This window comes from Callorhinchus milii, unplaced genomic scaffold (assembly GCF_018977255.1).
Source record: "Callorhinchus milii isolate IMCB2004 unplaced genomic scaffold, IMCB_Cmil_1.0 Scaffold2, whole genome shotgun sequence".
NCBI lineage: Eukaryota > Metazoa > Chordata > Chondrichthyes > Chimaeriformes > Callorhinchidae > Callorhinchus > Callorhinchus milii.
In genome coordinates, this window is record NW_024704743.1 from 72,763,732 (window position 1) to 72,778,711 (window position 14,980).

Consider the following 14,980-nt stretch of genomic DNA (forward strand, 5'->3'; position numbering starts at 1 on the left):
GGGTGGTGGAGCGAGGGCATGAAGGGATTTGAAAACAAGTGAGACAATCTTAAAATCGATCCGTTTAGTAATTTGGAGCCAGTGGAGCCTGGCAAGGACTGTTGTGATGGGGGTACAGAGTTTTGTGCCCGTGAGTATCCAGGCAGTGGAGTTTTGATTTTGTTGAATTTTGTGTATTGTGGAGCTGGGGAGACCAGCAAGGAAGAAATTAGAATAGTCCAGCTGGGAAGTACCAAAGGCATTTCAGCTGCTTTGGTTGTGAGGTATGGACGCAGGCAGGCAATGTGACCAGGGAGTAGACCCAGAAAGAGTTCTACCGAAGTAGAACCTTGTTACTCCTGGTCCTTGAATATGTATATAATGCTTGATCACCTGGAGCAAATTGTTTATAAAAAAATAAACGTAAATTGGTACATTCTGGGACAAGAAACTGTTAACAAATACAATAACAACACTATATTTGTATAGCTCCTTTTATGTCAGGAGGGCATCCCAAGGTGCTGGACTTTGGATCTGATCTGGGGGTCGTGGTTGAAGACGCAATGGAAAAGGAGTGTTTTGAGACGTGCCTTAAAGGAGGCAAGGGAAGGAGGGAGCAAAGGGAATGTGGCATAGAGTTCCAGAGGGTGGGGACAGAAAGGCTGAAGGCCAGATCACCAATGGTGGGGAGGGTCAGGCGGGGATGTGGAGCAGGCTGCAGGCTACTGAGCGGAGGGAGTGGACAGGTTGACTTGGGGTCAGCAGATCAGAGAGGTAGGAGGAGCAAGGCCGTGGAGGGCATTAAAAGTGAGGGCGAGGATTTTGAACTCTATCCCCTGGGGGATGGGTAGCCAGTGGAGCTGAGTGAGGATGGGAATGATGGGGTCACGGAGTCTGGTATGGAAAAGGACACAAGCTGCAGAGTTCTGGATGATCTGCAGGTGGTGGAGGGAAGAGTTGTGAAGGCCGACAAGCTGGGCATTGGCTCAGTTGAGTCCTGTAGCTCAGTGGTTAGAGCACTCGCTTTGCAAGTGAGAGACCTGTGTTCAATTCCAGGCAGAGGGCGAAACCTTGGGCAAGTTTCCTTACTCCACACAGAGCCTAATAATAATCCCTCCAAAACCAAAGACAATAATAAATTGGTCATTTTCAATCTACGACTGTTTGTGGCACATTGCTGTGCGCAATTGGCTGCCGCGTTCGCCCACAAATATACAGTGAATTCATTTTACAGTGTGTTCTGTGAAGCGCTTTGGGACGTCCTCCCGACGTGAAAAGCGCTATATCAAATGCAAGGATTATTATTATTTATATGTGATGAGAAGGCAAAGTGAGTCATGGCACGGATGTGGGGTAGAAAGGACAGTTGAGGGTCAAACAAGATGCCAAGGTTCTGGACTGTCTTAGTAAGGTGGAGTGTGAATCCATGGATGGTGATGCTGTCAGTGCCTGAGGTGTGGAGGTGCTGATGGGAGCGAATCAGAAGGGCCTCGGCCTCAATGTTCAACTGTAGAAAGTTAGCTCTCATCCAGGACTTGATGTCTGACAGACATATGTACACAATGAAGAGGTGTTCATTAGCAGAAGTCGAAATGGAAAAATATGTGAACAAATGCGAGTGTGATTATTGATCATTCACTGAAGATTTCCAATCAATGTGAAGCTGTTGTCAACAAAGCCAATCAAATACTATTTACATCTCAAGTGCATTTAGCTATGAGGGATAGCATATGCAATCGCTAAAAATAGGAATCTGTTTATTATGCCACATTTTCACTTTTGGCTCTCTGTTGAAAAGAACATGGCAGTATTACAGAAGATTCAGAGAACAACAAACAAAATTCCAAGACTTAACAGCTCAAGTTCCCAGAGATCTTTAAAACAATGAAAGCCTTGATTACCTTTGCACACCAACAACAAGAAGATTCCATTTGTAATACGCCTTTCACATCGGGAGGACGTCCCAAGGCGCTGGACAGTGTACAGCATTTGAGACCCGAGCTGGGGTTGGGGGGGGGAAGGGAGGGGAGGGGAAGGGGGGTGGCCGATGGTATGGTCGAAGAAGAGGGTTTTGAGGTGGGACTTGAAGGAAGCTAAGGAGGGGGCGAGGCGGAGTGACTGGGGGATGGAGTTCCAGAGGTTGATGGCAGAGTGGCTGAAGACTCTCCCGCCAATGGTGGGGTGGGTGGTCGGGGGACGTGGAGCAGGCCAGAGCCGGCTGAGCGGAGGGAGCGGGCGGATTGGTAGTCACAGAGATAGGGTGGGGCAAGACCATTGAGGGCTTTGTAGATGAGGATCAGGATTTTGAACTGGATCCTCTGAAGGACAGCGAGCCAATGGAGTCGGGCGAGAATGGGGGAGATGGGGTCACGGAGTTTGGTGCGGGAGAGGACATGGGCTGCAGAGGTCCGGATTATCTGCAGCCTGTGGAGGGAGGAGTTGGGAAGGCCAACAAGCAGGGTGTTTGCATAGTTGAGCCTGGAGGTGATGAAGGCATGAACAAGAGTTTCAGCGGCCTGAGGGTTGAGGTAGTGGCAGAGTCTGGCGATGTTACAGAGGTGAGGGAAGGCAGAGCGGGTCATGGCTTGGATGTGGGGAAGAAAAGACAGTTGAGGGTTGAACAAGACATCGAGGTTCCTGACTGGCTTGGTGAGTTGAAGTGTGCAACCGTGGAGGTTGATGTTGCCAGAGCCTGAGGTGCTGAGGCGCTGGCGCGAGCCAATCAGGAGGGCCTCAGTCTTGTTCACATTCAACTGTAGGAAGTTTGCCCTCATCCAGGACTTGATGTCCGACAGGCAGTCTGTCAGGACAGCAGTGGTCCTGGAGTTGAGGGTGGAGGCAGAAAGATAGAGTTGGGTCTCATCCGCAAACATGGAAGTTGACCCCATGTCTGCGGATGATGTCACCAAGGGCGAGCATGTAGATATTAGAGAGGAGAGGGCCAAGGACAGAGCCCTGGGGACGCCAGACGTGACAGTGTGGAGGCTGGAGGAGAAACCGTTAGAGGCAACAAAGTGGAGATGGTGAGAGAGATGGGAATCGAACCGGGCAAGGGCAGGTCCGTGAAGATTAAGTAAGGAGGAAAGGTGGTGTATGAGATTGGAGTGGTCGAGAGTGTCGAAGGAGGACAAGGAGGCAGAGGGAGCCCTGATGACAGATGTTCAGAATGTCATTAGTGAGTTTGACCCGGGCTGTTTCCGTGCTGTGGGCAGCGTGGAAGCCGGATTGGAGGGGTTCAAAGAGGGAATGGCGAGAGAGAAAGGAGCGGAGCTGGGACGTGATGATGACTCGTTCCAGGACCTTGGAGAGGAATGGAAGGTTAGAGATGGGACGGTAGGTGGAGAGGAGGGATGGGTCCAGGGAAGGTTTTTTCAGGATGGGGGTGATGACAGCTGTTTTTAGGGGGCTTGGAACTGAACTGGTGGACAAGTAGAGGTTGATGATGTCGGTCAGGAGAGGGGCCAGAAGGTGGAGCTGGGAGATGAGGAGAGAGGTGGGGATGGGATCGAGGGAGCAGGTGGTGGGTTTCAGTGCTACCCGATCTATAAAGTTCCTTTTCTTTTCAAATATAGTCAAATCTGACTTCAACAACCCCTTAGGGACTGGGCCAAAGTGGCCTCTATATAAGGGTGGCTTCAGAGTAAGAGTTTGTTGATAGGTGAACCGGGCTGTCCCAGGGTGGATGTTAACGGAAGTTGGTTGCTGAATGGAGATGGTTAATTGTACAGGTTTGACGTGGAGCCCTGTAGCTCAGTGGTTAGAGCACATGACTCGCAAGCAAGAGACCTGGGTTCTATTCCTGGCAGTGCAAAATGCTGGGCAAGTTTCCTTGCTCCTCTGCCTCTGTTTACCTTGCAGTAAGTAGTAACCCAGTTACTAGTTGATTGGCGGATCGCTGTTCCGGGGATAATAATACTTAAAAAAATACTTAATAATTTGGTCACACAAATGAGACTTCTAGAAGATGTGATAAGTGCTATATCAAATGCAATGATTATTATTATTATTATATCTATAGAATGCACTAAATCAACTCAACAACCTTGCTTCAACAGCAACCTGCCAGTCCAGCACCAAAACCATCCAAAAGAACAAAAGCATCATACTTCTATGTTCCATGTCGCACACCATCCTCACTTGAACAGGTTATTGTTCCTTCTTCAACACTTGGTCAAAGTCCTTGACCTCCCTACCAAACAATATTGTGTGAGCACCATTGCCACAAACACTGAGAGGTTTAAGAGAAGGCCGAGCACCACGATCACAGGATAGCTAAGGATGGGCAATACATGCTGCAAAATGCCAGAGGTGCCGAAATCCTGAGAGTAAATTAAGATAGGTCGGGAGAATAACCTTTTTTTCACACAAATGAATGCACATGTGGAACATATGGCAATTAAAAAGCGAATGCTGTGTTCATCAGTTGTCTTTACAAAATGGCTAAATTTCTGTTTGGAAATAGTATTGGAAGATAAAAATAAAGAGCTGGAGAGGAAAAACATTCACTGGACAAAAGGGTTTCAATAATTCTTGGGAAGAAGGAGGGTAAGTTTGAATGGGGAGTATGTGAGGTGGATGAAAATTCTGGCGGATTGCTTGATATATTTGGTGATCAAGAAATATTGATACAAAAACCTCTCCCAAGGAACAGAGTACAATGGAGTAGGTTTTGTACTATTCAAGGCCTTTTCTTAATCCTGTGTTTTTAAATTATGTTTTCTTAATCTTATGTTCAATTATTCAAGGGTGAAAATTGATTTGTGGACAAAAAGTGCGGTACGAAAAAGGAACTTCTTTACATTTCAGCATCGTAGTTATTTTAACTAACATGTTTTCACTTGGCCAGCAATTAACAAATATGGATTCATAGATTGTATAGCTCAGAAACAGGCCATTTGGCCCATCCTGTCTAGCCGGTGTTGATACTCCACACGAGTGCCTATCCTAGATCCTATCCCCATCCTGGCTTTTTCCCCATAGCCCTCAACTTTATTTTCTTTTAACAATGTGTCCAGTCTTTTGCCACCCGAACACGTCACTGTGGCAGAGAATGCAGACTCCCTCCGCTCATTTGCATGCCTTGGGACATCCAGCGTCTCGGGAGGTCCTCCCGATTTGAAAGGCGCTTTACAAATGTAATTTGTTGTAGTTAATTTTCTTAATCTCTGGTTCTGGACCACCCAGTATAATATAAAACTATGCCCTCTAGCTCTAGACCCCCTGACCAGTGGAAATAATCATTCCCTAGCCATCGTATCTAAAATTCCCATCATCTTATATGCTCCTATCATATCCCTTCTCTGAACTTCAAAGAAAAAAGCCCAAATTTATCAAACAATTCCCCATAACTGCATTTCCTCATTCCATACAACATCCTGGTGAATATTCCCCGTACCACCTCCAACATCTTTCTTACAATAAGGAGCCCCAAACGGCACATAATATTCCAACTGTGGCCTGACTATTGTTTGTAGAGATTCAACATGACCTCTTTATCCTGCCTTCAGTGATCTGTGAATTTGTACTCCTATATCCCTCTGTTCTTCTACCCCATTAAGGTCATAGGTTCTTCCTATATTTTGCCTCCCGAAATGAACGACCTCACCTTTTTTTATCTGACACTTGTTTGCATATTTAGCCATGCTATCAATTCTACCTTTATTTTGATCCTCCTTGGTATTTACTCTTTCCCCTACCTTTCTATCAACTGCAAACTTTGAGATTTCTCTCTCTATTCTTCGGTCCAAACTATTTAAAGGGTGAAAAGTAGTGGTTCCAGAACAGATCCCCGAGGAACACCACTTACACCTATCCAATTTGAGTAATTCTTTATTACTCTTTGATTTCTCCCCTGTAGCCACTTTTCTGTCCATTTGGCTGCCTTCCCCTTGATCCCATATGCCCTGAACTTACTCACTAATCGTTTGTGTGGTATGTTGTCAAAGACCTTCTGAAAATCCAAGAATATCAGGTCTTCTGCACGTCCCTCAGCAAGCATTTATGTTACCTCCTCAAAACATTCTATTAGATTTGTCAAACAGGATCTTCCCTTTTGAAGTCCATGTTGACTTGCTCTAACTATATTTTCCTCCTTAACAAAATTGGTAATGGAATATTTGGTTATAGATTCCATTACTTTTCCCCACTACAGATGTTAAACTAACTGGCCTGAGCCTATTTTATTTGACTTTTAAGCCAAGGCTTTTATTCAACATTTGAATAGTTATAATTAAGTGAGTTGATTTACAAAAGACAGAAAAACTTTTATTCAATATTTCAAAAGTTGTAATTAAGTGACATGTTTTATAGAGAAAAGTTCTTTAAAGGGAAGGCAGATATGAAGTACAATGCAATTCTAACAGCATCTGCAGTACCCACCCAAGTAAGTCACGATCTAATCTATTCTCTTCACCATCTGTAACAAGGGTCTTAATATGGCATAACATTAAGTTATCAGTAATACACCTGCTCGCTCCCTGGCCTGTGAATGAAAAATAGAATCTTGTTTAACTGCCATCAGGCTCAAAGCTACCCAATTAGCATATTCATTACATAAGGGAAAAGGATGCTCCATGCCAACGCCTGCATTGCCACTTCATTATACGCCCCATCTGCCAAATGTTCCACTCATGATATGGGTAGACATGCTTGGTTTTAAATAATGGCACAGTCGGAGTCCTGGAGCTTCAGGCAATACATAATAAATTGGGATGCATCAGCTGTTAAATGTGCATTTGCAAGGGTCAATGATTTGTTCTAATCATGTAATGCCCTGCAAAGCTATATTAATACACTGGTATTTAGTATTTTATATTATTGAAGATAAATAACACAAACTAACGAAGAAGCAGAGGCAAAACATCGAAAAAACAATATGGATTATTCTAGGGGTAGCTGTAAAGAGCAGTTGGATACTACAGTAGTTAAGTTGCAGTTTACACTGTAACAATTGTGTATTCAAACACAAGGAAACGTTCTCAACAGGGCTGGCTAGTGAACCTCCATCCAAACCTTTTGCAAGATTGACATCATGGATTCATCCCTTCATAGAATATTAGAAACCTACAGCACGGACGAAAACTATTGAACCCACCTCTGCCAGCTCTCTGAACAAGCTATCCCATTCCTCTGTCCTTCTCCCATACCCTTTTATAGTTCTTATCTTCAAATATTTGCCCAATTTCTGTTTAAGTGATCTTCAAAGGATCTGCAGCGCACAGAGTAATTTTCAATAAAATGAGGGAAAAGGCAGCTAAATGAGACTGCATTCAAAAAGAAAATAATTTACATTTATATAATGCCTTTCAGATTGGGAGGATGTCTCAAAGATACAATGGACCGAATAGCTTTCTTTTGTGCTACAAATTTCTATGGGTCTATGGAAACATTAAAACACCTGTCTAACTCACTCACAAACTGCTCTGTCGTACACAAAACAAATTGTGCAGCTACCTGTACTATACAACACACAGAGGATTGTGGCAGCAAAAAAAACTTACTGTAAAATGTGTATTATCTTATCAATTTGAACAAACTAATGTGTATTTTACATCTTATGTCGAAAAAGTAAATTAACAATATGGATAATAATTCTAACATTTGATATAATGCCTTTTATATCAGGAGGGTGTCTCAAAGTGCTTCATGAGATATTCTGTAAAGTAACATGGCAGTGTGTTTTGTGGGCGAACATGGCAGTCAATTTGCGCACAGCGGTGTCCCACAAATAGCCATGAAGTGAATGATCAATTTTTATTTGGGGCATTGTTGGCCAGGACACCGAGACAAATTTTCTTCTCTTTTCAAATATAGTCAAACCTGACTTCAACCACCACTCAGGGGACTGGGCCTAATAATAATCCCTCCAAAAAAACAAAACAATAATAAAATTGGTCATTTTCAATCCATGACTGTTTGTGGGACACTGCTGTGCGCAATTGGCTGCCGCGTTCGCCCACAAATATACAGTCAATTCACTTTACAGTCTATTCTGTGAAGCGCTTTGGGACGTCTAGAAGACGTGAAAAGCACTATATCAAATGCAAGGATTATTATTATAAAGGGACATATAACTTTATATAAGGGTGGTCTCTGAATAAAGGTTCATTGGTTTGTGAACCAGGCTGTCTACTGTGTTTTAGCAGAGAGCGGTTGCTGCATGGAGAAGGTTGCTTGAACAAGTTTGACTGTATTATCATGGGATCTTTAATGTCCAACAACAATATATAGTGCACTTCATACTGGGTAGCGTCCCGGAGCGCATGACAGTGGTGGAGGTCTGACACCGAGCCGAGGGAGTGGGGAGGTGACCATAACCATGATTAAAAAGGAAGGTCTTTAGGCGTAATTTGAAAATGGGGAGGGAGGAGTCAAGGCAGAGGGATTGAGGGAGAGAGTTCCAGGGTTTCAGTAGCTGAAGACACAGTCGCCGATGGTGGAGCGAAGGGTATGAGAGGCCGAAGCCAGCCGAGCAGAGGCAGTGGGTGGTGGAGTGGGGGGTAACTAAATTAAATACGTAAGGAGCTATGAGGGGATGAAGGGATTTGAAAAACGATATCTGGCTGACGATAAAAAAAAGGTGCTATATCAAAAGTATTTGCTTAATATTATTTCACGGTTGTGTCTTCTTATTTTCTTTAATTTTTCTAGTCTCTCATAGCCATACACGGGTTGACTATGAAACGTACACTTGGTCAAAACTATCTCACAAACTTTTGACGATGACAGCGTCAAATTGGCAGCCAAGAAATGCACAAGAACACTCTGGTGATAACACTTTCTCCAATTTCACTATGCATTCCATTGTTCCATTGAGTCAGCATTAGGCGACCTGCCCTCAAGCAGTAGGCTTACATCGGGACCTCAGTTGAGTGGGGTTCAAACCTACACTTCATTCATCACTGAGAGATCTAACATGCTTAACCACAGTGCTCCCCAATCAGAAATGAATAACAAAGATCCGATAGTGTTTGCTTTGTGCTGGTGTAGTCCAAATGAAGCCTGAATTGCTGAGTTTCCAACTTGCCACATATGATCCATCTGTTCCAAACTGACTGACTGACTGACTGACTAACTGAGATAACAACTAGTAAGAACAATCAGTTATATTGTTATACATTCTCCAATGTACTGTAGTTTTATCACAATGTACCTCCTGCTGCTTCACTGTTTTAACATTTCACAAGATACCAACACTCACATTAGGGTGTAATAGATTGGCATAACAGCTGTGGCAGAAAAATAACTTACAGTCCCATACAGATATTTTGAAAGCGATAGTTTTGCTAGACATGTTCTGGAAGTGTTAATTCATTTCAGATTCACTGGTGGTTTTCGCCCATCTGTTCCATATTAAAGCACTGCAAATATTGTAATCAGATGTCACAGATATCGGTGCAATGTAAACCTATTCTTTTCTATGGTTTCTACATCTGTCACATAAAAATCTTTGTGTATCAAAACCAGCAATCAATTATTTAATGTACATATACAGCAACAGCAATTAAAACAAAACGTACCAATAAAAAAATGGTCTTGCAGGATACACCTCCTACACTTATTTTGCATTTTGTTTCTGTATGTCATGATTTCATACATCTGGCAATTGACTTCAATTAACCTTAAAATAATAATAATAATCCTTGCATTTGATATAGCGCTTTTCATGTCGGGAGGACGTCCCAAAGCACTTCACAGAACACACTGTAAAGTGAATTGACTGTATATTTGTGGGCGAACGCGGCAGCCAATTGCGCACAGCATTGTCCCACAAACAGTTGTAGATTGAAAATGAACAATTTTATTTTATTATTGTTTTTGGTTTTGGAGGGATTATTATTAGGAGTGTGGAGTAAGGAAACTTGCCCAAGGTTTCTCCCTGCCTGGAATTGAACTCAGGTCTCTCGCTTGCAAAGCGAGTGCTCTAACCACTGAGCTACAGGACTCCATTTGAGCTACAGTAATAATTCACAGAAAATATTTAGTAAGGCATAGAGTGTACAAATGAGAAAACCATTTTACCCATCAAATACAGGAGAACGCTGTTAAGAAGCCTCACTGACGTCACTTACTTATAACACAGCCGCTGACACTTTAGACCCAACCGGCCTATTCTCTGTACTGATGCTCTCTAAAACGCAGTTTTGATTCTGTTTCCTTTAGGGTTATTCTGCTAAAAGGGCCAGTATGTCTGATTATTCCATCTTTCTAAATGTGGATCAATTCCCTTCACTAACTGCAGACAAGACAGGAATTTCTCACATAGTCACATGGGGACCCAAATAACTTTTTTTTTAAATGGGGAAACTCAATAAAACATTTCTAATAATGTTTTTCTTCTTTGCTTGTACAGAGTACAAACAATGGGTGAGCGAAACACTTTGCTTGTATTAAATACTTTGCTAGAAAACAAACAGGAGCAATGGGAGTGTTTTATTTATTAATTTATTAATCTAAATTTTTAGAAAATGTAGCATAAAAGACAACCAGGAGAAGTGAACTATAGAGTCACTCACAACTGCAATCCAACTATCCACAACTCTGCTTATCTACATTCAATCTATGTCAGCTTGGCTCAGTTGGTAGGAGTCTTGCATCTGAGTCAAAAAGTTGTGCGTTCAGGCCCTACATAGTCTGAGCTGCCACTCCAATTGAGTGCTGGGGTGTGTGAGATTGTCAGAGGTGCTGTTCTTCAAATTAAATATTAAACTGTTTGCCTACTCAGATGGACAATAAAGATCCCATAGTACTACTTGAAAAGAGAAGGGAGTTTCTCCTGATGTCCTGGCCAATAATCCCCCAAATAAAATTAGTTTCATGGCTATATGTAGGACATTGCAGTGTCTAATTGGGCTGCTGCATTCATCTATAAATACACATCCACTTCCCAGTAAATCCTGTGAAGCACGATGGGATGTCCTTCCCATGTGGAAGGTGCTATACCAGATGCAAGGATTGTTACTATTTCTAAAAATATATATCTTACCACTTCACTGAAAAGTAACGTATGTAAACCATGCTGTTATTCTGATGGGAGTAACAAAAACCACAACAAATAACAACTATTGCATTTATTTAGCCCCTTTCACATTGGGAGAATGTCCCAAGGCGCTGGACAATGGAGGTTTGGCAACTGAGCTGGTGGTTGGATTCAGGGGAAGTGGGGGATGGAGGGTACAGGTAGAAAGATGACCAAGGACACGGTCAAAGAGGAAGATCTTAAGGTGGACCTTGAATGTGGCAAGGGAGGGCTGAGGTGAAGGGACTCCAGGACACAGATGGTGGAGCAGGTAGCGCAGGTCAGTGCCTGCCGAGTTGTGCACCAGTTGGAAGGGCTTTAGAAGGTAACAGAGGTAGGGGTGGGGCATGACAATGGAGGGATTTAAAAGAGAGGTCCCTGAAATGGATCCTCTGGAACATTTCATATTAACAACCATTTTGTTGGATAGAGGGAAATGTAACAATAAATGGTTTAAAAATGGAACAGCTACACTTTGCAATGTATCCCGCTTTGAGGTGTCCTCCTGATGTGAAAAGCATTATATCAAATGCAAGAATCATTATTATTATAGCCAAGTAGTTTTAGTTTTACAAGTTTGTCATTTTCTGCTATGATGTCTGAATCAAGCTACCTCAATAAAGGGTATTAGAAGAATTTAACGTCAGAAAATACAACAATAAATCATATCACTAGCAAAAGGATATTATGATTGTATCAGATGACACCATCTGCTGAAAGTGAATTGCAAGGAAATATAGTCGAACATTTAAGGTCACACAACAAAGTAAAATGGAATATAAGTGGCAAACATTGTAATAATCCCTTTTTTGTCCCCCTTTAAAAACTGCTGCATGTCTAGACCCCTGTCATCGTATGATGGGTCTCGGCCAACTTTCCTATTAGTAGTCCTGATTCAGTTTCCTTCAGGGGTATGCATTGTCCTCAGCAGTCAAATGGGGAACAAACCGATTCGTAATTGGTTCAGGAATCTCCCATGGAAACCGCAAACAATTACAAAAGAACCTCTGTTCTTGGGATACCTGCACAATTGCTGCCTCTAAAGGGTCTTCACCTCTATACATTTTCAGTTCTGAACCAATGGAAAATAAAATGATACCGCAAAAAAAGTCCTGATGGAAAGGTCATTTTAGACGTTTGGAATGTTGAAGACAGAGAGTCAGGAGAAGTGGTAACCTCATACTCACTTCTTGTGTTTTATTTCACAATGCTATGCAACATTAAGGACATTAATGTGAGGACGAGAATCCTGAATTCAATCCTCTGGAACAGATTCGTCAAACAAATACACAGTCACTCCACTTCACAGTAAAATCCTGCAAAGCACTTTGGGTTGTCCTCCTGACATGAAGTGCTCCATACCAAATGCAAGAATTATTATTATTACTAATATCAAAACAATTTGCACAACTCTGACTCAAAAGGTTTACCAGTCAGCACAATAACAACTTCAGTTATAAGGCTGAAGTGTAACTGAAATGAGTCCCACAGTTGTATTGATTAGTATTTTCTCTGGATGCTTTAGGACTGAGTAAATACTGTACACAAAATTGAGTAGTTTCGCACACAGATCTTTTCATAAGCTCAAAGTAATTGCATTGCTGCTAGCCACAAATGTTACTGCAAAACAAGTGATATTCCTTTGTACTTCAGTCTCATTAATTCAGGTAAGTTAGCTCATCCCTCTCGCTGCGCCTCCACTGAACAAAGGCACAAATTAAAAAACTGTATGTGAAGTGTCAACCCGCACTGGGCATATCTATTTATGGTTCCTTGCATGATTTAGCAGACTTTGTGAAGAAAAACATGCGTCATGGTTCATGAACTCCTTGAAACAATTTGAAAAATTCTATTACTTTAAGCCAATAATTCATTATGGATCCATATCGTAATTCTTACCTTCACATTTTCTGGGTGGAGTCCTCCTGGGTGTTTATCCATGTACTGACATAAATCAGTATGCTAGGACAATGGAAAGAGAAGAAACAATTTTACAAACTACTTAATAATGCAGAAGAATCAGCATGGGCTTTATTGTGCCTTAGCATTCAGTGGCTTAGTTCTCAACAACACTACTTAACCAAGTGTTGCAATTCTTTAACTAAAACTGGGCATACCAAGTTATCAGCATTTGCTTCCAAACTGTATATGAAGAACCACACAAACAATTATATTAACAGCAAACTTTGATTATTTATACAAAACTTTTTAAAACTATACATGACTCACAGTGGAGGAATCATGACCCATACTTTATGTATCATAATTAAAAAATGAATTGTGTTGCAGTAACAAATGAGAATTGAAAAGTGTCATGACTATTAACCCCAAAGGATCTGACCTGTGAAAATACGGAAAATAAACTATTGCCAGGTTTATGTACAGATGTTTATGAAAACAGGCAACGAGGTCTAAGCAAGTTGTGCAAGCCAAGTGTAAGTGTGGGCGATTATGCGAGTTAAGTAACCAATGTGCAAATGCAAGCCTGTAATTAGGGAATGAACAATCAATGAAACATTTAGTTTTAGTTTATATGAGTTGCATAATAGACCCCAATGTGTTCAAAGGTGTCTGAACGCTGACACTCAGTCTGGCCTATTGTATTTTGGTTCTGAACAAATTCTTTAATGAAGAGAGGTAACAGGATCCAACAATTTTGAGCTGAACAAATGCAACAATTACCTAATGTTTGTCCACAGATTTAGTTGCTTTTATTGTGCAAAATGTTTTGGAATCAGCAGAGGTTATAATAGCAGAGCAAAAATATTCCATCTAACTGCTATTCCAGTTTCACTAAAAATGCCTTCAATGTATCCATCTCTAAATATAAAAACACAACTTAATATGATTCTGATTTAAGTCCTTTTCAACATTTAGTAAATCAAAGAAGCAGATGTATAAAAACTCCTATAATTAGAAAATAGCAATGCAAAACTCTCACAAACTAATTCTCAAAAAGGGTAGGTGTCTGAGCTAATCTTTAAATTAAGAACTTTCTGTACTTCTAAACTTCCAATTCAAGAAATTCTGCAAAATGATCGAAACATTTACAACAATGGTTTTAAGTATACCTCCATGAAGATTTTCTCACATAATTTGACTTTATAATAATTATACTTGCATTTGATACAGAGCCTTATCAAGTCACCGAAGCACTTCACATGATTTTATTGTAAAGTGCTGACTGTGTATTTTGTAGGCAAACATGGCAGCCAATTTGCATGCGGCCATGGAGTGATTGTACGATTTACATGTTGGAGCTCTAATATTTGTGAATTTATTAAGTTTCACCGCAAGGTAAAATGGATTCATTCCAAAAAAATTTTTTTTTGTTATAGATGTCGGAATGCAATTTTGAGCAAGATGATGGGTAATACTGACAAATATTAGCTAGCCTTCCATCTTCTAATTGAATGATGAAAATCTATCTTTGTAGGCATATTACCCTGTCAGTAATGCATGGCATGGTGATGTGCAGCAGATAATAAAATATTTTAAAAAATATAAAAACTGCAATTAATTTGACACATTTATTATTTCCATAATTAAATGTCAGAAGATAACGCAAAAGACCACATTATATGTAATCTGATCTCTGAAATGCTATACATAATGAAAGGGAAAACATTTTTAATTGCAAATTTTGTTAAAAAATAAATCAGTTTCCAAAGGGTTTTCCAGTGACCTGAAAAAGTACCTTCTAATACATAATCTAAATTACCTCATCATTTAGTATGAATTATGTAAAGATGTGTTTGACTTTGAAAGGTCACGCAGTTATCAATTAATCTCACTTTTATATTATTCCATAAAATATTGATCATTTGTCCTGGCCAGCCCAGAAATACAGGACAAGGATAATTCATTTTTCATCCACTTGAATAAGAAACACATCAGATTATCCCAGATTGTCATTGTTCCTGCCAAACCCTAGACTGTGACTGCCAAAGGGCCAATGGAATATGGAGGATATAACAGTCAAAC

At 41.1% G+C, this 14,980-nt stretch overlaps 1 protein-coding gene across 1 annotated transcript in view; it reads right to left on the bottom strand.

The window, feature by feature from the left end:
- Window positions 1-14,980, bottom strand: part of cdk14 (cyclin-dependent kinase 14) — a 266,289-nt gene that overhangs the window by 106,394 nt on the left and 144,915 nt on the right. Inside the window, exon 6 of the mRNA XM_007897534.2 lies at window positions 12,896-12,958. Within this exon, the coding sequence (XP_007895725.1) occupies window positions 12,896-12,958 (63 nt within the window). The remainder of the gene's footprint in view (window positions 1-12,895; window positions 12,959-14,980) is intronic.